The sequence below is a fragment of the Bufo bufo genome, chromosome 6 (assembly GCF_905171765.1).
Source record: "Bufo bufo chromosome 6, aBufBuf1.1, whole genome shotgun sequence".
NCBI classification, from domain to species: domain Eukaryota; kingdom Metazoa; phylum Chordata; class Amphibia; order Anura; family Bufonidae; genus Bufo; species Bufo bufo.
Genome location: NC_053394.1, coordinates 417,395,355 through 417,420,334, shown reverse-complemented (window position 1 = coordinate 417,420,334; position 24,980 = coordinate 417,395,355). Strand labels below are relative to the sequence as shown.

Here is a 24,980-nt window from a genome sequence, read left to right as displayed (position 1 = left end):
TCCTCCCTCACCTCTTGGAGGTGCTATCTGCAGGTGCAGCAATATTTTGGCGCACAGGCACAGTGCAATCTCTCAGGGGTAGTAAGACATTGCAGGCGGTGACGGCCGTGATGATGCAGAGTGTGTGACGTGCAGCCCTGCAGTATAGCGTTCGGCGTGTCACCCGAACACCAGCCTCCAGCGGTGATTCGCAGCACTTTACCAGCGCTACCTGTGTGGGGTCTCTTCAGCCCCTGCTAGAATTAATGTCTGGGGCAGCAGGAACTGAAGAGACTACACAGCCCTGTGCTGATACAGTGGTCCAGAAGAAAAAGTTTGATATTTGATAAAATTGAATTAATTAAATTAATTGCCCAGCCTTTACATACATTTCAACCAGGGTCTGAGCTACTGAAAAAAGTGAGTCTGGCTCCCCTCCCAATATGCCTCTTATGGTCATCAAAGAAGATCGTCTAATCATACTTTGTAGAACCGACCATTTTTGCCAGTGAAGGAACCTAGGAAACCTTTCACTGCTGGCTGGCATTTGTCAGTGGTGGTCTGGAAGGCTTTTGCCAAAAACCAAAAACTCCATTGGATTACAAGGTTTGTCCAAGATTTGGGGAACTCTTGTCCGCGCTTTGTGGCTGGTATTGCACTTCATCCCCATTCACACAGGGCTTGGTTGCAATACCCAAGAATGGTGAGGTTTGTAGAAGAAAAGCATTTTTTTATATTTCCTAATTCTGGACTAATCATTTCGAGAAGATGTTTCAGACTTTCCCCTTTTATCGGCCGTTCACCCACCTGATAACATAGCCCTTCAAGACACCATTTTGGTGATTCTCCGGAGGTGACTGCCACTGGATCAAGATGGACTGGTTGGTGCGCCCAGTAGCTAGGACATGCTGAGGAGGTGCACTGGGAGGCTCTTCGGGAAGTGTCACGCTGTGGAGAAAAGACCAGGCTGCTCAGGTTCAGACTACACAGAAGCAGTATTATTACACTGACATGAGTACAGTGATACCGGCCACCGAGCGTTGTACACCAGTTCAATGAAACTTATCTGGTTGATACTTTGACATAGAACAAAGTATAAAGCGAAACTCTACATTATGGTAATGAACAGTTTACCAGGGACATTTATCAAACTTGGCTGAGCTACACCAACCACAAAAAGCTCAGCTCGTCCAGACAGGGATGCTCCTCTGAGATAAGAGCTGTTTCTTCACGCCGCTAGAGGAAGTACTAAGATCAGTGCAGACACTGACTGAGAAAACAGATTATTCATATTATTTAGCAGTTTTACTCTTGCTAATAGACTGGCAAAGCCTGAAAAACTTTTTCCTTTTTTTACCAGCCATCTGCAGTATTAATATGTTGATACCTCCTGTATGTAACTTCATCCTTACCGTGAATTCTGAGATCCGGGAATAAGATACACTTAGACAGGCTAAGTGCAATTAAATACAAAAGGGATAAAACAAACAACTCATATACGTATTAAAAAACAATCACTCTGAGTTGTGTTCACCGAGCAAGCTCCTGTTGGCAGTCCTATAGAGATGGTGATGTTCTTGCGAGTACATTTCAAGCGTTTTGGAGTTACAATGACTCATCTCAACAAGGAGAGACAACTTTAGATATTAGGGCGCAATTAGGAGTAGATGGAGTAGGCCACCACCTAGTGCGTTACAGGAAGGGGGCACAATTTATATATAAAAATATATATATACTAGACTAGAGATGGGTGGTGCTACCATACCGATGGTTGTAGTGATAGTATTCTGTAACCCCTGCCTTCGGTACCAAGAAAGCTTAACCAACTTCTGTCAGTGATCTAGGTATATATTTCTTACCCATCAACTAGACATTCATCAATTCTGACTTCTGCTTCCACTCCCAACTGACATCTAAAGTCTATGCCACTTAGCAGACCCTCATCCTAGAGCTTTCATTTTGAAAAAAGTGGATCAGACCAGTTGCTTATATTGGTCCTAAAGCCCCATTCCACCATGACCATTTTCAACAGCATGTTCAGAAAAAAACTCAAGGCTAAGGCATACATTGATGCCATAGTACAGGGATAATGCACATGGTGATGTCCTAGTTCAGGGATAAAGCACATACTGATGTCTTAGTACCGGGATAATGTACACAATGATGTAATTATAGTGGAATCATGTGGACAGTGAAGTCTAAGTGTAGGGATTGTACACACACTGATGTCAAAATATCGGCCTAATACACACAGCGATGTCACAGCACAGGAATAATCTACTCAGTGATGTTGCAACACTGGAATTATACAAACGGTGATGTCACAAGCGAGTATGATGCACATATGATGTCACGGAAATAACGTAGTGATGTCACAGCACAAGAAAAATAGATGAATTGATAGATATGAGATAGATAGACAGATATGAGATAGATAGATAGATACAGTAGATACAGTAGATAGATAGACAGATATAAGATAGAGCGATAGATAGATAGATATGAGATAGGTGAAACCATGATATGATGGCATTGCTCAGCACAGCCTGTGGCCAGGTGAAGGGTTAAAGGTTTGCAGAACCTACAGAGACGCATGAGGTTTGGAGGTGTAATATGTGCATCCCTTGACTCCATCAATCACAATCTCAGGAATTCAGTGCAGCTGCAAAAAAAATATCTAGGATAATCCGCTGAGAGAGAGCTTCACAATTATTGTATTTTTTTTTTACTTATCATAAAAGAAGGAAAATAAAACAGGCACCTCACTGCTGGGGAGGAACCCCAACTTCAAAGGGCCCGACATTCATCAGAACAGCGAGATCTTTCACAAATTCTGTTTAACATTTGTATCTGCGGAAACTGATTATGTCTAACACTGTTTCTCCCCGTGTAATGGGCTCCCTCGACACACATGAAAATAAGAGAAGAAATGCAGACCTTAGTTTACCTCACCGGTGAAACAATAGAGGAACCAAATTATGTTTCTCCTTCAGAGGGCTGAGCCTTCTGGGTAGTCATTAGGCATTTACTTCTAAGGGACAGAAGCTAAAGTTTGGGCACAGATACTTCTCAGCGTTTACCACTAGTCTTCTTACCGTTGTGTCTCTTTGCTAAATTGCCCTTTGCCGACGTCATTCACCGCAAGAAGACGGAATTGGTAGAAGCGTGCTGGGATGAGGTTCCTCACAACGAGGGAGGTGTAGTCAGGATCCAAGTTAGCAAATAGGATGGACCATGGGACACCTGTGAGAGAGAAAAAAAATCATATGGAGGAGGGTTCAGATATCACTATCCTGATATGACTAGATGTATTAGCCCATCATGTCCACCACAAACAATAGTGACTTCTGGACTAACCAAATGTTCCAGTGTATGGTTCCTTTTGCTCTAGGAACCACTGTAACCTCATGTGAATACAAATATTTAAAGGGTTTATTTGGTTTATGAAACCCAATTTTGACCAGTGGTCCAGCACTGTGACTACAAAGAGTTTCTATCTCACATTCAAGCACAGGCCGGACTTAAGGCTGCAAGACTGGGGGTAGGCCTGGCATGACAGGCGTTTGGAGGGAGTGAGTTGGGGGGCTTAGGGTTAAGGGGTATTGCAAGGATGGGGGGCGGGGGGACGTTAGAGGAGGAGTGTATGGTTTAAAAAGGGCAGCGGGAGGCGGGATCAGGGTCATCTCGTGTGGGACAACAGTCTTGCAGCAGCCTCCTCCCACCCACACGTTGGCTGCTGGTTGGGTAGGGAAGCTAGCGGCGGTCAAGGTTGATGTGGTTTATGGGTGGATTTTGGTCCAGCAGGGACGGCATTGTCATAGCGGCCATGGCGGGGGTGGGTCCTTGGAGTTGGTGGTTATAGTGGCTCTGGCGTGGTGGGGAGGGAGCCAAAGGGGCTCTGGACTCCCCAGGTATTGGATGTTGGGGTGTGATATGGCGGGTATCTGCCCCACTGTTGTTGCCCATGGTTACCGGTTCTGCCTCCGAGCTGGCGTTTATCGGCTGGAGGTAATTTAATTAAGGGCACGGGCTGTTATCCGTCAGGTTTTACGGGGCTCCGAGGACCCTCTCCGTGCTGGGCATGTTTCTCTGTGGTCTGGAAGTTTTTTCTTGAGCGGGGGGCCTTCAGGTGGGAAGGCCTTGGATTGGTTATGTTATATGTTATTTATGCTTAAATTATTATTATTAATAAATAAATGGCTGCTGTGGCCAATAAAATCCACCAGAGGAGTTGTGTCTTTATTTGGGGAAGGAGGGGAGAGTGGGAGGTAAAACGACTTGACAATACGCTGGTCATGCAAAATCCAAACAGCCCACCAAATTAATGTAATGCTTAAAGGGGTTGTCCCACAAAAAAATATTTTACATTTTTCAAACCAGTCCCTGGATCTGAATACGTTTGCAATAATTTTATTTGATGAAATGTATTTGTATAGAATCATTTACTGTTTGTTCTTTTCCCTATTTCCCTTGTCCACCTCACTGCGGTGGTCACACATGCTCCTTTCCATCCTTCAACTGCCTCTAACCATATCTTATATAGAAGCTGTGACAGTTACAGGGTGAGAACTGCATCAAAAAAGACATTCCACCTGGGAAAGGACATGTGTGTCCACTGAGACAGGACATGCCTCGTGAGAAGCCAGCCTAAAATAAATCAAGCAGAGCAATTGAAGCAATCAATCATAGATCTCTGGGTCCATTTGAGGTGCAGGGCTGGTTCTAACTCTAGGTTGAGTGCTATATGATGTCTAATTTTAATTTTTTACATTAATCATAGAATAACCTCTTTAATTACTCCTGTGCTATTGCTGGACGGAAAGTGACCACTTGCTGACAGGTTACTATGCATATGACAGCAGCAGGTTACAGCATATTTTCAAGGAAATTTTACAACTCTTATCAAATGGCCTTTGAAGGCAATTCTACATCATATTTATTTCCTCACTTTGTACTACCCAATTGCTTAAACTATGAAGTGATATTTTATAAATCTGCCATATATAAGAAAATTAATGCTAACACTGTCCGCTATTTACAATAATATAACTACTGTAATACTGCCTCCTATGTACAAGAATATAACTACTATAATACTGCCTCCTATGTACAAGAATACAACTACTATGATACTGCCCCTATGTACAAGAATATAACTACTATAATACTGCTCCTATGTACAAGAATATAACTACTATAATAATGCTCCTATGTACAAGAATATAACTACAATAATACTGCTCCTATGTACAAGAATATAACTACTATAATACTGCCTCCTATGTACAAGAATATAACTACTATAATACTGCACCTATGTACAAGAATATAACTACTATAATACTGCCTCCTATGTACAAGAATATAACTACTATAATACTGCTCCTATGTACAAGAATATAACTACTATAATACTGCCTCCTATGTACAAGAATATAACTACTATAATACTGCTCCTATGTACAAAAATATAACTACTATAATACTGCTCCTATGTACAAGAATATAACTACTATAATACTGCTCCTATGTACAAGAATATAACTACTATAATACTGCTCCTATGTACAAGAATATAACTACTATAATACTGCCTCCTATGTACAAGAATATAAGTACTATAATACTGCCCCCTATGTACAAGACTATAACTACTATAATACTGCTCCTATGTACAAGAATATAACTACTATAATACTGCCCCTATGTACAAGAATATAACTACTATACTATGGGAATCCCATAAGGTGGTCCTAAGGGGGGAACTTATAGCTTTGGGAGCTTTTGTGAAAAAACAAAGGACACTAGCCCTGGACGCCTTATTGGCGACCATATCTCGTCTAGAATCTTCCCACAAGGAATCTTGTGCTATAAGCATCCTAGCAGAACTAACTGAAGCCAGAACAAAACTTAAAAATTTATTGAATGTCACCTCAGCAAAGCTGGTCCTCCGTTCCCGATTCAAGGCCTATGCTCATGGGGATAGAGGAAACAGACTGATGTTGGCAATTGCCAAGAAGCAGTTTTCTGACTCCTTTGTTTCCTCTATTAAAGACTCCAAAGGCAAAGTACATAAGTCTACCCCAGATGTCGCTAAGGCATTTTGTGCCTTCTATGAGGCCTTATATAATTTGCCACCCCCTAATGGGACTACCCCTGGAGATTTATCCGAGGCCACTGATAAATTCTTGCAGTCTCTAGACCTTCCCTCTGTATCCCCATCAAAAACTTCCCTCCTGACTAAGCCTATTTCCGATTCAGAGGTTCGCAAGGTCCTTATGTCTATTCCATCGGGTAAAAGCCCCGGCCCTGATGGATTTTCCATTGCATATTATAAATCCTTTCAGGATGTGTTAATCCCACGTTTCAGGAACTTGTGCAACTACCTTCTGACAGGGGGTTCTCTCGCTCCTCATTCCTTATTGGCGCACATTACTGTCCCCCATAAGGAAAACAAAGATCCAACATGCTGCAGTAACTATAGGCCAATATCTTTACTTAATAATGATGTGAAGTGGTGGGCGAAAATTCTGGCTACCAGGCTTCAGGATGTTCTCCCTGACATTGTGCATGAAGAACAAGTAGGTTTTGTCCATGGCAGACAGGGGTCGGAGAACATGGTGCGGCTTCTACATCTAGTGAATTGGGCCAAGAGATCCTCTAGGCCTTTAGTCCTAGTGAGCACAGATGCGGAAAAAGCCTTCGACAGGGTCAGCTGGCTCTTTATGTCGCGGACCCTGTCGAAGTTTGGCCTCCCGGATCAGTTTATTAGTGCTGTCAACACCCTTTATTCGGCCCCCTCTGCCATGGTCAAAGTCAATGGAGCATTATCCCCACCATTTCGCATCACCAACGGGACAAGACAGGGGTGCCCCCTCTCCCCGGCACTATTTGTACTGGTCATGGAAACCCTTCTGTGTAAAATTAGATCAGACCCTGTTATTAGAGGCCTTCAGATTGGCCCACAAACCCATGTTACTGCAGCATTCGCGGATGACCTTTTAGTCATGACCTCCAACCCTGCAGAAGCCTTGCCCAAGTTGTTGAATACTTTTGAGGACTTTGGATTTGTATCCAACTTCAAAATAAATTATGGGAAATCCATGGCACTTAATATTTCTTGCCCCCAATCTGTAGTCAACAGTCTAAAACGTTCCACTCCATTTACCTGGGCCTCCAGAGACATTACATTTTTAGGAACGCATGTTTCGGCCAATATTCAAGACCTAGCATCCCTTAACTATGCCCCACTCCTACAAGAGGTTCGCACCCACTTACAAAATTTGAAACTCCCTTTTGTCTCATGGATAGGGAGGAAAAACTATCTGAAAACTTTCATTCTCCCCAAATTTCTTTATTTGCTACAAGCCATCCCTATATGGTTGCCAAACTCATACTTTTCAGAGGTCCGCCGAGTGTTCACGCGCTTTCTCTGGAATGGCAAGTCGCCACGCATTGCCTATTCTGTCCTTACAAGAGATAAGAAGTTTGGAGGCTTTGGGATGCCTGATGTAAAGTCATATTACACTGCTGTTTAGTTATGTAGATGTGTATCTACCTTAACATGTAAATCTAGCTCCCTTTGCTCACGGCTTGAATCTGTATTACTCACCAACCAAGATCAACTCACTCTATGGGGTGTTAGGCCCTTTTCAGCTAACCATTACGCCTCATCCCCGGTTTGGAAAGGAATGCTAGTAGAATGGTCTAAAATGGTCAAATCCCAGCAGTTTAGCTTTCCTAATCCCTGTATGCCTCTCAAATTGTTACAGAGCTATATTCATCCTTCTGTGTCAAACCCCTCTGGGATTTGGTCTAGGCTCGCTGGCTTGTTCCTGCGGGATGTCCTTCTCCCAGATGGTAGTTTGCAGTGGGATTTAATAATGGATCGCCCCGAAATCAAGACAGCTCCCTTTTTCCACTTGGCAGATTTTAAGAGAGATACCAAGTTATGTGTTGGAACCTTTGCTAGTAGCAGCTCCCCCTCTTGGCTTGAGAAGAAAGTCTTGGCTCCTAAGCCTCCTCTTAGGCCATTATCCCAGATGTATAAAGAAATGCTTTCCTTCTTACCACCAGAACTTGGGTATTTGACTTCATGGGAGCGAGAGCTTTCTATGACCCTGACGGAACCAGAGAGAGCCTTTGTTTTGGCTCATTCTCATGGCTTTGGTCGTTGTGTGAGAGTTCAGGAGAATTCTTTTAAGCTACTAAGTAGATGGTACAAAACTCCTGAATTCTTGCACAAACTTAATCCTGAGGTACCCGAAGTGTGCTGGAGGTGTGGCATAGAAACCGGTTCATTATCACATATCTGGTGGCTCTGCCATAAGATTCAACCGTTTTGGAAATTGGTAGAATCAATGATTAATAGTGTTTGCAAAACCAAAGTCGTACTAGATGCTAAACTTATCTTACTATGGTGCCCTAATAGCACGATAACCCCCGCCAAAAATAATCTCCCTACAATGCTGATTACAGCAGCTAGACTACTAGTTCCCTTTTTGTGGAAAACAGATTCCCCTCCAAATCTTGATATGTGGACGGACAAGGTAGATCAAATCTACCGCTTTGAGGAACTGGCACATTGGGAAACAAACTCTCGCCATTGTTTCCTAAAGCTATGGTCCCCCCCCACCCCCCCCCCCCTTTTTTCCTTCCTTCTTTTCGTTTCTTTTGATGTATGTTTCTGATGAAGATGATAATAGCTGGTATTGCTTACACATGACTTGTATGCTGGATAACTATTGTGACTCTTAATGTTATGAAACAGTTGTCTTGTGTAGGCGTGTGGCCTTGTTTTCTTACCTCAATAAAAAGAAATATGGTTAAGAATATAACTACTATAATACTGCCTCCTATGTACAAGAATATAACTACTATAATACTGCCCCTATGTACAAGAATATAACTACTATAATACTGCCTCCTATGTACAAGAATATAACTACTATAATACTGCTCCTATGTACAAGAATATAACTACTATAATACTGCTCCTATGTACAAGAATATAACTACTATAATACTGCTCCTATGTACAAGAATATAACTACTATAATACTGCTCCTATGTACAAGAATATAACTACTATAATACTGCCTTCTATGTACAAGAATATAACTACTATAATACTCCTCCTATGTACAAGAATATAACTACTATAATACTGTCTTCTATGTACAAGAATATAACTACTATAATACTGCTTCTATGTACAAGAATATAACTACTATAATACTGCCTTCTATGTACAAGAATATAACTACTATAATATTGCCTCCTATGTGCAAAAATATAACTACTATAATACTGCCTCCTATTTACAAGAATATAACTACTATAATACTGCTCCTATGTACAAGAATATAACTACTATAATACTGCTCCTATGTACAAGAATGTAACTACTATAATACTGCTCCTATGTACAAGAATATAACTACTATAATACTGCTCCTATGTACAAGAATATAACTACTATAATACTGTTCCTATGTACAAGAATATAACTACTATAATACTGCCTCATATGTACAAGAATATAACTACTATAATACTGCTCCTATGTACAAGAATATAACTACTATAATACTGCTCCTATGTACAAGAATATAACTACTATAATACTGCTCCTATCTACATGTATATAACTACTATAATACTACCTTCTATGTACAAGAATATAACTACTATAATACTGCTCCTATCTACACGTATATAACTACTATAATACTACCTTCTATGTACAAGAATATACCTACTATAATACTGCTCCTATGTACAAGAATATAACTACTATAATACTGCTCCTATGTACAAGAATATAACTACTATAATACTGCTCCTATGTACAAGTATATAACTACTATAATACTGCTCCTATGTACAAGAATATAACTACTATAATACTGCTCCTATGTACAAGAATATAACTACTATAATACTGCTCCTATGTACAAGAATATAACCACTATAATACTGCTCCTATGTACAAGAATATAACCACTATAATACTGCTCCTATGTACAAGAATATAACCACTATAATACTGCTCCTATGTACAAGAATATAACTACTATAATACGGTCTCCTATGTACAAGAATATAACTACTATAATACTGCTCCTATGTACAAGAATATAACTACTATAATACTGCTCCTATGTACAAGAATATAACTACTATAATACTGCCTTCTATGTACAAGAATATAACTACTATAATACTGCTCCTATGTACAAGAATATAACTACTATAATACTGCTATGTACAAGAATATGACTACTATAATACTGCTCCTATGTACAAGAATATAACTACTATAATACTGCTCCTATGTACAAGAATATAACTACTATAATACTGCTCCTATGTACAAGTATATAACTACTATAATACTGCTCCTATGTACAAGAATATAACCACTATAATACTGCTCCTATGTACAAGAATATAACCACTATAATACTGCTCCTATGTACAAGAATATAACTACTATAATACGGTCTCCTATGTACAAGAATATAACTACTATAATACTGCTCCTATGTACAAGAATATAACTACTATAATACTGCTCCTATGTACAAGAATATAACTACTATAATACTGCCTTCTATGTACAAGAATATAACTACTATAATACTGCTCCTATGTACAAGAATATAACTACTATAATACTGCTATGTACAAGAATATGACTACTATAATACTGCTCCTATGTACAAGAATATAACTACTATAATACTGCTCCTATGTACAAGAATATAACTACTATACTACTGCTCCTATGTACAAGAATATAACTACTATAATACTGCTATGTACAAGAATATAACTACTATAATACTGCTCCTATCTACACGTATATAACTACTATAATACTGCCTTCTATGTACAAGAATATAACTACTATAATACTGCTCCTATGTACAAGAATATAACTACTATACTACTGCTCCTATGTACAAGAATATAACTACTATAATACTGCTATGTACAAGAATATAACTACTATAATACTGCTCCTATCTACACGTATATAACTACTATAATACTGCTCCTATGTACAAGAATATAACTACTATAATACTGCTCCTATCTACACGTATATAACTACTATAATACTGCCTTCTATGTACAAGAATATAACTACTATACTACTGCTCCTATGTACAAGAATATAACTACTATAATACTGCTATGTACAAGAATATAACTACTATAATATTGCTCCTATCTACACGTATATAACTACTATAATACTGCCTTCTATGTACAAGAATATAACTACTATAATACTGCTCCTATGTACAAGAATATAACTACTATAATACTGCTCCTATGTACAAGAATATAACTACTATAATACTGCTCCTATGTACAAGAATATAACTACTATACTACTGCTCCTATGTACAAGAATATAACTACTATAATACTGCTATGTACAAGAATATAACTACTATAATACTGCTCCTATCTACACGTATATAACTACTATAATATTGCCTTCTATGTACAAGAATATAACTACTATAATACTGCTCCTATGTACAAGAATATAACTACTATAATACTGCTCCTATGTACAAGAATATAACTACTATAATACTGCTCCTATGTACAAGAATATAACTACTATACTACTGCTTCCTAAACAGAAACATTGGCTAGTCCGCACTTGGTATATCCGTGCATGGTTTTTCAGCAGTATTTTAGTCCAGATGGAACATAGAGGCGCCGCTGCTCTTTCATTTGCCACATTAACCACACTGCTAATCCCTGCCTCTGATTCAATTTACCTCAGGCCATGATCTCTTGTTCTGCTTCAACTTAAAGTAAGTTTGTGTTTCGAGGTTTTGTTCGACGTCTCATGTCTCCTCTTCAAAGCTGTGCCCCCCCCCCCCCCATTTCTCCTTTAAGCTATAAGTAAGATCTAGGAGCCTTTCCTCTTGTGCTTTGTTCGGTAGGTACGGCAGTAGTAATCCGCACACAAGGCACTATCAGCCATGTTCTCCTCTATACATGAAGACAACAACATGAACACCGCACTTGTGAGAAGGCTTATCACGCTCCAGTCTTGCAAGGGGCATTCCAATGACACAAGGAAAACAAGTTGTTTTTTTTTTCTTTCACGTTTTTGCCCTGATGATGGAGAGAGGAAGATAAATATGGTCTATCGTCAATGGAAATCAGAAAAGGGTCTGCCCTAGGGGTTCAGTCCTTAGGGGTGTCGAATGAGATATAAGATCTGCATATGATATGCGCAGGCAGGCGAAAGAGATGCTAAATCTCTCTGAAGACACCTCATAAATATGGAATTCAACTCGCAAGGCAGAGAGATGCCTGCAAATAAGACGAGGCTGAGGTTAACCCTATCCTGGCCACCCGGCTGAGACGCCGGAAGGTCGGTGGGGCCTCATAGACGACCCTTTTTAGGATTACAACTGACGTTCTTACTTATTGCTAAGACGGCGCAGGGGCGCGGTTTTATTTGGTGACTGTCAATTTTTTATTTTTTTATTTTTTCCGCCGAGGAAAAAGCAGAACGTTGACTCTAAAAATGCCAGGTTTGAGTGGACCCATAAATACGGTCATGAATATTAATGCGCCAGCCACCTGGATTCCAAGACAGATTAATATGGCAGCTGAAGGGTTAGTGTTATGATCTACTTTGCTATTCCGCTCTGTGTCTTGATGCTAAGCCATCTATCTACAGGACGTGCTTATCTACACAATACAATGTTGCCGGGGAGCTGCGCCGTTCATACCAAGTAAGTTGGTGCGCCATAAAAACTGGAAAATTCAATTTACGGGAAAAAGAAAGCAGGTACGGGATAAGGCACGAGCAGCAGCTTTAAAGATGCAGTTTGCAGTGAAACAAATAATACGATTAAAGGAAGCGGATGTTAGATTTTAGTGAAAAGATGACCTGTGACCCTTAGTGAATTGCTACCGTATATTCCGCTGTGCAGGCAGCTTCTCGCTCTGCTGTTTTACACGGGGAGGCCTAGTAAAACTGAGCGTGAAGAGGGCACTGTAATTTAGAAATGACAGCATTTCAATGCAATTGGCTACTTTTATGTGATCTGTAAATGGGCTGGTCACTGCTGGTCGTAGAATAAAAGCATATCATCTCCTCAAACTAAAAAGGAGGCCTTGGTGTGCCACATATATTACAGGACTCTTCACCCTACGTAAGTGCCTTGCTGTGGCCCGGGAGGAGCACAGTGGAGGATGGGAGTGGTAGAGGCTCTGGCTACAACAGTTATTCACAGTAGCAACCCTCAGACCGATGCTCCCTTGGGTGATAGGAGGGCAAGCTCTTTTTTTTCCTTGGGGCACGCCCTAATGTCGGGGCTCTTGCTTGATGGTAGTTGGAGTGCCCTTAGAGGTATGAGGTTGGTACAGGTGCAAAGCAGGAGATGTAGGTTATATGGCCGGCGAATGGTGCTAGAGTCAGTACCCAGGCCAGTTGTAGAGAAATTGACAAGTCTCTCTTTACTAAGATGCCGAACGGGAGTTATAGTACTTCCAACGGTATGAAAGACAGTTTGAAACAATTTGCAGTGCAAATTTTCCCCGATAGCAATATATGGGTATGAGCAATGATGGGGTTGTAGTACTCGTCTATGTCTTTCTCTCTCTTTAACTCTCTCTGCAGAATATAAGGCTGGCAATAAAGTTCTTGCAAAACATGTCTGTAATTCCCAGCTGAGGGAAAGAGGATTAAGATGTGGCTGGCCAGGACCATGTCCAAGTCTGGAGGGTGTGTTAGCAATGTCCATCTCACTACAGTAAAGTCTCTATTCGCCTTAAACAGCGAATACCTTACTGACTGACTCCATTGCTTGGACATGCAGATTGTGGACCTTCTAGCTCTTTCTCTCTCTCTCTGGAGTACTGTAGAGTAGAGATGACTTTCTTCATGCAAATATCTCAAAGATTCTCTGGGACTCAGGACTAGTCTTCTGAGAAGTGTAGCTTCCTCTCACTTCCTCAGTTAACAATAGATTCACACTAAACTAGGGGCATACCTAAGTCTCTATACACAAGATAGAGGATAAGTGGCTATTTTGTGGGGTTCTGACCCCTGGGACCGCCAGCAATCCTGGGAACAGGATTCTTGGCAGCTTGATCATGAGCCCTGCCATTCCATTAATTCTCTATGGGACTGCCAAAGGTAGCTGAATACAGCGCTCGTCTTTGTCCAGGGGTGGCCCATTAAGAATGAATGGAGCGTCAGGGTGAATGCTCGACCTGACACTTGGGGGAACAGGACCCATGTTCTCAAGATTGGTCGGGGTCCTAGCGGCCAGACCTCACCAATTAGTTAGGTATCTCCTATTCTGTGGATAGAGGATAACTTCAAAACTTGCATACCCCTGCACCTTATCTACATCTAATATACAGTAAATCCAGAGTATCGTGAAGGACCTATCAATCCTCATATACTATTTACAGCCTGTCCTACCTCAACGATCACCTGAAGGCGCCTCCCTCTTATAGTCCTATCTGTTCCAACTACAGGCCCCTGGGCTATTAGTCATGCAAGGGTCTGAGATGATTTCCTTCCTATGGTTCCCCTACTTTATCAAGGTGTTGGACCCTTTTAATAATTCAAGTCTAGTCAATGGCACTTTGGCGGTTTTGGTGTCGAAGCTGAATAGACTAAAGCTAGTTGTGATCAGATCAATCGTGTTGGCCAAATCTATTGTTGCCACACTGTTTCTGAGCAGCCATGCCGTGTACATGCATGGGAATTAGTATTACTGGGCTCCCGAGGGCCATTTGTCAGACTAGTTAAAACATTGAGACAGGCGTGGACACCAGTGTAGCACAAGCTCATGATTCTTCTCAGTCACGACTATTTTCCATGAGGATGAAAGTATCTAGATCCATGAGGAACTTACTGTTTTCAGAGACCTCCAGAATGTAGCGGATCAGTGGACTGTTACCATCAAAGGGTCTGGCCCATGTTAGATTAATGGATCGTGGCTCAGTGCTGCTTAGCATTGCCACTGGGTTCTCAGGAGCGTGAGGAAGTTGTCTAGAAAGAAAAAAAAAGGCACCTTCTTAGTTGATGACCTAAAACGTTGATATTTTCATTGACAATAAAACAAAGCCACTGATGGACATTCATACCTTACTCTTAGGTGAGCACTCCTGGAATCGTTTCCTCCTATGGACAGGACACGGCAGGTGTACGTTCCAATATCTCCTGACCATGTTTGGGAGAGGTGCAAAGTGCCATTCTTGTCCATCTGGAGTCTAGGCAAGTTATCTACACTCAGAGGAACGCCGTCCTTTTCCCACACATACCTGGGACAGAAGAGAAGATATACAAAATGTGATCAATATCTAAAGAGTGATGGCTGGTTATATTACCCCCTAGCCTAAACGTTGGCTCTACTGGAGCATCTCGATGGGCATCCCTTGGTGACCTAAAGTAGTTGATGTAATTGGCAATAATTGTGCCCAGTAAACTCTGCGTCTTCCCCAGGGCAGGATATACCGATCAATACCTGTAATAAAACATCCCCATAAAATATAAAAGGAGAAAATCTCTGGTAAATGTAAGAGGTTCTTCTTCATCTGTCAGACCTAGTCAGTTGTGTCTCGGTTTGGCTCAGCAATTCAGTCTAATTAGACATTGATATATGAGTATAACGGGGCATATTTGTTTTTCAGGAGTCTTGAAAAATTTGGTGGCATCAATGGCCAACATAGACGTAAAGTTTTATCATTTTTGCGAACACACAGACAAGCTGAGGACGACGCCTGTATTTTCTAATATTTTATCTCCTACGTACAAGTCATCTACATACTGATATCACAATCTATTTATAGAGGGTGTCGCGCATATTGTACACATCTCGGCCCAGCGGGGGGCCCTGTCAGGAGACTTCCAGATGGGCTCTTTGTACCGTACATCATTTTTACACTTACAAGATAACTGATGAAACATCTCTATAAAAATAAATCATTAAATTCACAAACAGATTTTATGTACGGATTCTGGTGATTGCGGAAAAAAACTTTAAGGGCAGGTCCACCATATTCATACACAGATTCATACTGAATTCATTTATAACAGGTGGTTATGAAAAACACCCTCCACCCCCCCCCCCCCCCCACCCCCAAAAAAAACAAAAACAACAAACACTCTGCATGTTGACGATATTTGGGACCATAAAACTTTACAGCAAGTCACCAGATTGAAACTCTTGCTGCTCGGGGTGGGGCCTCCCTAATGCTATTTCCTAAATCACTCATGGGTGGGGGATAGAAGGTCCTGCACTGAGGATTTAGGATTTTACCTAATGTGGGTCTTTTCATGGTCCCGTACAAGTTTACGAAGAATTTTTCTTCAAAGGGGTAAGTTCAGCCAAACTACTTTCCTGACATATCATAAAGTGGCACAAAAGGAAGTCAATGGGGTTAATTTCCGTATTTTTGGACTATAAGACTCACTTTTTTAGCAGTAAAATTAAGTCTTGCTATAGTCCACAGTCAGGGTGCTCCAGCAGTGCCAGACCTCCCTGACTACTTTCTTAAAGATCAGGCCGAGTGATCATACAGCTCTTTGCTGGATTAATGAAAGAGCTGTGCATCTGTACACTTCTCTCTCCCCTGCCTGACTCCCTGATCTGTGTGATCAGTGCAGGCAGGAGAGAAGGGTAAGCGGTCATTTAGCTCAGGGGTTCTCAACCTGCTGCCCTCCCTCTGTTTTGAAAACTACAACTCCCAACATGTTGGGCATCCTTGATTTAGCTCATGGGAGAGGACTGTGAGAAAAACCTCCCTCAAATGACAGCTTTGTCTTAGTTAGCTAAAGGACCTTTGATGATGTCACCAGTGGAAGGACTAGGACCAGTAAGACAACTACACTGTGGGCACTGTATTGTACTGTACACTGGAACTTGTGATGTTTATTGTGATGCTGATACTATGTACACCTACGGGAGCATATTTTTTATGATTGCATTTTACTCATTTTGGGCTAAAAATTATTTGATCTTTACAAGGGTTAAAAATCAGTCTGTTTGCAAGCTGCCACTTTCTGTTTTCCTTGAATCCGCCACCTGACGGCTCATGTGTAGCTCTTATATTTGATCTCCTGACCTCATAAACACTTATTTAAGCCATCAGATTGATAACAACTCAGCTATAATGAGTATTTATGAAGTCAAGAGATCAGAGAAAAGAGCTACACATGAGCCGTCCGATGACGGGATTCAAAGAAAACAGAAAATGACAGCTTGCAAGCAGACTGCATTTTTTTACCCCTGTATATCGGAAATGGCTGAACATTTTTTTAATAAAGACCAAATGAAAAAATATTTTTTTGCCCAAAATGAGTAAAATGCAATCATAAAAAAATTGTCCATAGCCTTTAAATTTGATGTCAGAGACTTCAACTCAATGGGGTTCCAACAATCTTCTAAAAATTAGTGACCATGTTGCCTGGTTAAAGGGGTTATCCTATGGTTAATGTAAAAAATGAAAATCAGACATCACATAGTACAGTCCTGATCAAAAGTTTAAGACCACTTGAAAAATGGCAAAAAATCCTATTTAGCATGGCTGGATCTTAACAAGGTTCCAAGTAGAGCTTCAACATGCAACAAGAAGAAATGGGAGTGAGACAAAACATTTTTTGAGCATTCAATTTAATGAAAACAACGAATAAACTGAAACAGGCTGTTTTTCAGCTGATCAAAAGTTTAGGACCACACCTCCCAAAAAAAACTAAACCCCCCTAAAACAGAAATCCAACTTCCAAACATGAACTTAGTAATGAGTAGCTCCGCCGTTATTGTTTATCACTTCCAAAATCCGTTTCGGCATGCTTGATGCCAGCATTTCTATGAGGTGAGTGGGAACATTTCTCCAAGTGGTGAAGACGGCCGCACGAAGGCCATCTACTGTCTGGAACTGTTGTCCATTTTTGTAAACTTCCCTTGCCATCCATCCCCAAAGGTTCTCAATTGGATTTAGATCAGGGGAACATGCAGGATGGGCCAAAAGAGTGATGTTATTCTCCTGGAAGAAGTCCCTTGTCCTGCGGGCATTATGTACTGTAGCGTTGTTACCACACAGACGAGGGCCCTCAGTCATGAGGAATGCTCTCTGCAACATCTGGATATAGCCAGCGGCCGTTTGACGCCCCTGCACTTCCTGAAGCTCCATTGTTACACTGAAGGAAAAAGCACCCCAGACCATTATGGCGCCCCCTCCACTGTGGCGCGTAGAAAACATCTTAGGTGGGATCTGCTTGTCATGCCAGTAACGTTGGAAACCATCAGGACCATCAAGGTTAAAAAAAATTCTCGGCAGAGAATAAAACTTTCTTCCACCTTTGAATGTCCCATGTTTGGTGCTCTCTTGCAAAGTCCAAACGAGCAGTTCTGTGGCGTTCAAGGAGACGAGGTCTTTGAAGACTTTTTTTGTTTTTGAAGCCCCTCAGTCTCAGAAGTCGTCTGATGGTTATGGAGCTGCAGTCAGCACCAGTAAGGGCCTTAATTTGGGTCGAGGATCGTCCAGTGTCTTGACGGACAGCCAATTGGATCCTCCGGCTCAGTGCTGATGAAATTTTTTTGGGTCTTCCACTTGACTTTTTTGTTCCATAACCCTCAGGATCATTTAAGAAATTCCAAATGACTGTCTTACTGCGTCCCACCTCAGCAGCGATGGCGTGCTGTGAGACCCTGCTTATGCAGTTCAACAACCCGACCACGTTCAAAAAGGGAGAGTTTTTTTGCCTTTGCCATCACAACGTGTGACTACCTGACAGAAAATGACAATGAATCCACATCTTTGCACAGATTTGGCCTTTTAAAGGCATGTGGTCCTAAAATTTGGATCAGCTGAAAAACAGCCTGTTTCAGTTTAATCGTTATTTTAAATTAATTGAATGCTCAAAAAATGTTTTGTCTCACTCTCATTTCTTCTTGTTGCATGTTGAAGCTCTACTTGGAACCTTGTTAAGATCCAATTATGTAAAATGTGATTTTTTTGCAATTTTTCAAGTGGTCTTAAACTTTTGATCAGGACTGTACATGACAATCTCTTTCTAATGAAGAAAGAACCAGCCCTGTGCCTCATGTGAATCCAAAGCTTGAGTCATTCATTGCTCTGCTAGATTTACTTTAAGCTAGAATCATAGGGGGCATGTGCTTTCTCAGGGGGTGTCCTTTCAGCTACACTTGAAGGATGGATCTGAGCATCTGCGTCCACTTCAGTGAGGTGAAAGAAAATAATTCCTTCTTCGGTGCTCAAAAACCACTTGAGCCGGTCTTTTAAAAAAAATAAGATTCTTCTTTATTTGAATAAAAAGTGTGCATGCGACAACAACGCGTTTCGGGAAAAAAGACCGACTCAAGTGGTTCTGGAGCGCCGAAGCATGAATTATTTTCTTTCTTCTCAAACGATCCTCCGGAGGGACTGCACATCTCTTCTGAGGAACCCTTAACCCTGTGGCAGCACACCCAAGAACCGGATCTTACTTATCAAGCCCTCAATAGAGTTGCGCCTATTCTAGCATAACCATATAAGGTGAGCCTTATATTTACTCTATTTGATCTACCAGTGTGAACATACTACCCTATTGTGCGCCATCTTTATCAAGCTTTAGGCACGTCCAAAATTTCTACACTTGAGTGAGGTGGACAGAGAAATTAGAAAACGAACAAACAGCAGGTGGAGCTGTACAAAAAGATTTCACTGAATAGCTCAGTAGCTATAGTTAATTATTAATTACATGCAATTTTAAAAGTTTTCAGATCCAGGTGCAGTTTTTTTGTGGGGTCTCCAAAGTTTTTGCTTAGCTTTGAATGGTGTGTTGCAGATTTTGTAATGACTGGTCAAAGGGAACCAGCTTTTTAAAAAAAAACACACAAAAAAAAGTTGGGCAGACCCCAAGTCTGGCCAGCACTCCAATGTATTTTTCAGATATACTCATATTGCATGTCGGAGACGATGTTTCGTTGGATTTCCCCTTTAAGATGAATCCAGTGATGAATGACTTGATTTACCAACCAGACGGTTTCCCATTCTAGCCAGCCCCCACCACTGTCCCAAAATGCACAGAGAGAAGTTTCTGCATGCAATGATGCATATGCTGTAGAAAAGAGAATTAATATCACCCAATAAAATATTCACTGCGGATGAAGTTAAGTAAGATTAATTTTTTAACTTCTATTAAATTTTTTACAGAGTTCACCATGGGCTTTCTTTCCCCCCGCTGTCAGGAACCAATTAGGAATGTTTAATTTTCCCTCATTATTTATGGGTGAAGTATAGGGAGAAATAAGATTGTCTTAATTAGGCACGGGTCCTCTTGAGCTCCAGCCTGACGCAGGGTCAGGTGACCTCTATATTACGTCTCATTATAACAAAAGAGACTAAGTGATTAAAGGAAAGTGTAATATGTAGAGTGTGGAAGCCTATCACGCAGAGCCTCCAGGATTTCCTGGTCTGTGGTGTGAAGACAGCTGAATGTGCTCAAGGAGAAAACTAAAGTATAAGGAGGGCAACAAGAGTATACCTTATTACAGTCTGGGTTTTGAGGAACGTTTAACTTTTTGGGCAACCCCTATAAATTCCGGAGAACTAGGATCAATCATATCACCAGCCCAGGTAAAGACGGAAGACTTGTCTTAAAAGAGGTTGGTATGTCTGCTGTCATAGTCACTCGTGTTTGCCTCATGTAAAGGTCCCGCTAATTACCCAACGAATGAGCAAACTCAACGGATGGCCAATAGGGGTGTGATTAGAAATGAAGAATCGTTGGCACTAGGTGTGTAACTAGAAGAGGCTAGGCCCCCATAGGAGATTTTTGAACTCCTTCACCATGAGCACCTTTCCCGCAACCACCCCTCCCGTGGCTAGTCAAGACAGCCCACCTTCACCACACACCCACTCAGTCATGGAAAAAATCCTATATAATAAAATCCCTCTGTGCTTGCGCTGTGTCCGTGCGTGTGTGCCGAAGTTAAATGCGCATGCACTGAGTTAAATGCGCATGCGTGATGCCAATAGAATCGCAGCGCACCACACACACCCGTCTAGACCTCCCACATCAGCGCGCCACCGGCCAATAGTAACACAGCGCACCTCAGGCCTCCTGAACTGCCCACAGCAACAGCGTGGTAACATGAAAGCCGCCCCACACGCTGCAGGTAACGCCTACAATTGCGCCGGACGCCCGAACCGCCCACATTAGCGCGCTGGTGGCCAATAAAAACACATCACACCTCAGGCCTCCTGAACCGCCCACAACAACAGCGCTGTCCTACACGCAGCAAGTACCGCCCACAATTGCGGCGGCCAATAAACACAGGGCGCACCACACGCTGCTCGGACCGCCAAAAGCAGCATGCTGTTATTATGGTGTGCTGTGTGACTTTGAGCGCCGCTATTAAATGAAACAGAAATGCCGCCATTACAGTCCTGTCAGATACAGCAGCTGCTGCTGCCATCAGTATTGGCCACCAGTTGCTTCCAGCCATCTTAGCCATCAGTGATTGCCACCAGTAACAGTGCCAGCAGTCTCAGCGCCACCAGTCAGTGCCAGCCGTCTCAGCCACCAGTCACAGTGCCTGCAGTCTCAGCCACCAGTCACAGTGCCTGCAGTCTCAGCCACCAGTCAGTGCCACCAGTTACCGATCAACGCCACCCCCAAACTCCGTCCTCACCGACCACACCCCGAGCACCGGCCGCTCAACGCCGCCCCACACGCCGCCCGTGCTGTCCATGGAACACGGTGTGATGATTTCTCTGCGCACCGGCCAATTCTAGCGTACGTTTTTGTAACGGGCATAATGTCTAGTATGAGAATAAAACATTTACTAGCGCTGGAGTCAAGAGTTTACTTTACAGTATACTGCTCAGGCCTGTATGCCGCCTTAGTACCACACACAGTAGTTATGCGCCCTTAATACCTCCACACAGTAGTTATGTGCCATCAAACATTAGAATGCCTCCTTAGTGCCCCCTTAAAGTAGTACTGCCCTCTTAGTGCTCCCCTTAAAGTAGTGGAGCTGCTCTAGTGTTAATAAAATAAAAAAAGTAATACTCTCTAGTCCCATTCCCCCGATGAACGGATCACATCACGCTCTCCCCAGCAGCAGGAGCAATGCGGTGACGTCATTGTTCCAGCTGAGCTGAGCAGGAGGGCGCACAGGCTGGATAATCTTCAACCTGTGCACCATCCTACTCAGCCTAGCAGGCTCGATTACATCACTGCAATGACATCTCACGCTGGGGAAGGAGACACGGCTCTAATGGATGACAGACACAGCAGTTACACTCTGGCTGCTGTGTCTGTCATCCTTTACAGCTCAGGCCTCGCCTGCTAGTATACACACACAGTCATCATTACCGCGCTGATATATACAGGAAAGCGAGGCTCCCTGGTAATGCAGGCCTTGTAGCAGATGCTACAGCGTAATCCCATCACAGTAGAGAAGAGCTTTTCCATCATGCCTGCTTTCATAAGGGAGGTTGGTTCTCTCAAAATCAGTAATAAAACAGCTGGAGTGGGACATAGACATTAAATGTGTCTGCAGCTATGGCACCTTACCTGATGGTAACGCTTGGGTCATGAGATACGCCACACGCCATTGACGCTTTTGTCCCCTTGATAACATTTTGGTCTGTCGGGGGATTGGTGATACGGGTTCGAGCTGTTGAAACAAGAGAGTTCACTGATTACCCATATTCTCTTTGTGACAGTTGCTGTAAAGTATTATTACTAGGGACGGTGACCTTCTAGGAGCATTTTTTTTAAGCATACTAAATTTTGACAAAATGGTTTCTGTAAAGTTTTCTTCACCTTGTTTCACCAGGGATTTAAGCTACAGGATTACACAAGCCCTTTACTAAGGTCAATACTTGGATCCGCAACGCATACTGCAGACATAAGTCAATTTGCTTCGCTCTTCATCTTCCATCTAAAGCTACTTTCACACTAGCGTTTTTGCTGGATCCGGCAGGGCTCAGCAAAAACTCTTCCGTTACTGATAATACAACCATCTGCATCCATTATGAACAGATCCGGTTGTATTATCTTTAACATAGCCAAGACGGATCCGTCATGAACTCCATTGATCCGTTTTCTATTGTGTCAGATTGTGTCAGAGAAAACAGATCCGTCCCCATTGACTTGCATTGCTCAATTGACTTGCATTGCTCTTGCTCCTCATCCCAGGACGGAAAGCAAACTACAACATGCTGCGGTTTGCTCTCCGGTATGAGAACGGAATGGAATGGAGCGCTCTGTTCTGTTCAGTTCAGTTTTGTCCCCATTGACAATGAATGGGGACAAGACTGAAGCGTTTTTTCCGGTATTGAGCCCCTATGACGGATCTCAATACCGGAAAACTAGTGTGAAAGTAGCCTTAGCTGTGTGTTCATTTATATTATCACCTCCAAAGCCTAGAACTCTGATTTCAGCCTCCATAACAATGGACAAGTATTTATCTGCCCAAAGAGAATGGATGCCATATCCAAAGAACCAAACGTTAGGCTTTTGTTTATTGGGGGGGTTGGGGGTTTAAAAAGACACTGTGACCTTGTCGTATCTACTTAGCGTCTGTTGGGTGTGCAAGTGTCCTCAGGTCAAAGATGCTCCTCTATCTGGAGATACAAAAACTCTCCAGTGGGTGCCCCAAATTTTCCATTCTACAAATGACCTTCTACGAGGAGGTGTCGGTGGCACACAAAGCAAATTCAACGTCTTTCTGCTCAACCCATTTTTGTTTTTTCCGACATGGCAAGGTTAACATCTGAATTGACGAACCAATGTATGACATCTCGACGTGGTCTTTTCAAATGGAGCTGGGAAGACAGGTTTGATGGTCCTCTAACTCCCCCCGGTCTCTAGTGTTACACAGAAGATAAAGTCACAGGACAAGCTAATTTCACTCCTGTCATTGTAGACAATGTGGAGCGATCAGCTGAAGGATCACGATTGTGAGAGGCAAAGAGAAAGACAAAGGGGCTCGAAGCAGCGCACATTGTATTAAAGCCTGAGGAGCGGATTCCCGGCATCTCATTTAATCCCACTCGCTGGCAGATAAAAGGAATATCTACCGGGTCTGTGCAGTTTGTCAACTCTACAAGTCACTGAAGGCTCCCAGAACTGTGTATTTTCTGAAGAACCTCATAGAAGTCAAGGTTTAACCATGGCAACCTTTCATTTAGGTCCGAATTTCAGGGGACCAATTATTTTAAGTGAAGACTAACCTGAGTCCTATTAACTGAATAGTTTCAACTTGAAAAGGCACCGATTCAGATAATGATCATGGACCTCAATTGGGAAGATCCTTTTTAACCCCTTAAGAACCGGGCCAATTTTTGTTTTTACGCTTTGTTCTTTTTTCCTTTTTGCCTTTTAAGAGCCATAGCTTTTTTCATTTGCTGTTCACATATGCCATATGAAGGCTTATTTTTTGCAGAACAATTTGCATTTTTTTAATGGCACCATTTAATTTACCGTATGGTTTTATATTTCTAAAAGATTTTACTGTCATTTTAGTGTCCCTATGAGTGTTAAATATGCGATCTTGTGATTGTTTGTACCATAGACTTCAATAGAATACTATTGCAGTCTATGGGATTTTGACATGCTGCCTATTAAGCTGTGCCGCAGGTAGGGCTTAACAGGTAGCTTACTGTGGCAGGCCTGGGAAACTTTACATGGCCTTAGGCTGCCATAGTAACCAATCAGAACCCTACAATTTCTCAGGAGAACAGTGGGAGCCGCCTATTTACTGCGGGGGGCTGAGGGGTTAAATGACCAGGGTCAGAGTCTTCTCTGATCCTGGTCATGGCGGCCAGGTGTCAGCTGTACTACTTGTCATGTATGAGCTAAGCCCGCTCCATAAATCCCTTACACATACAGTTATGTCATTTTTCATTAAGGGGCTAACTGAGATTCGCCGTTTGTATTCTGGCTTCCTTATAGGAACAGAGCTTTTTAATATTATAGTTTT

At 42.0% G+C, this 24,980-nt stretch overlaps 1 protein-coding gene across 2 annotated transcripts in view; it reads right to left on the bottom strand.

Annotated features, from left to right (window-relative positions):
- Positions 1–24,980, bottom strand: part of SDK2 (sidekick cell adhesion molecule 2) — a 592,086-nt gene that overhangs the window by 85,830 nt on the left and 481,276 nt on the right. For both annotated transcript variants that reach the window (XM_040435816.1, XM_040435817.1), the window contains exons 12-16: positions 22,568–22,670; positions 15,127–15,303; positions 14,895–15,031; positions 3,075–3,222; positions 787–927 (exon numbers count right to left, since the gene is read on the bottom strand). In XM_040435816.1, the coding sequence (XP_040291750.1) occupies positions 787–927; positions 3,075–3,222; positions 14,895–15,031; positions 15,127–15,303; positions 22,568–22,670 (706 nt within the window). The remainder of the gene's footprint in view (positions 1–786; positions 928–3,074; positions 3,223–14,894; positions 15,032–15,126; positions 15,304–22,567; positions 22,671–24,980) is intronic.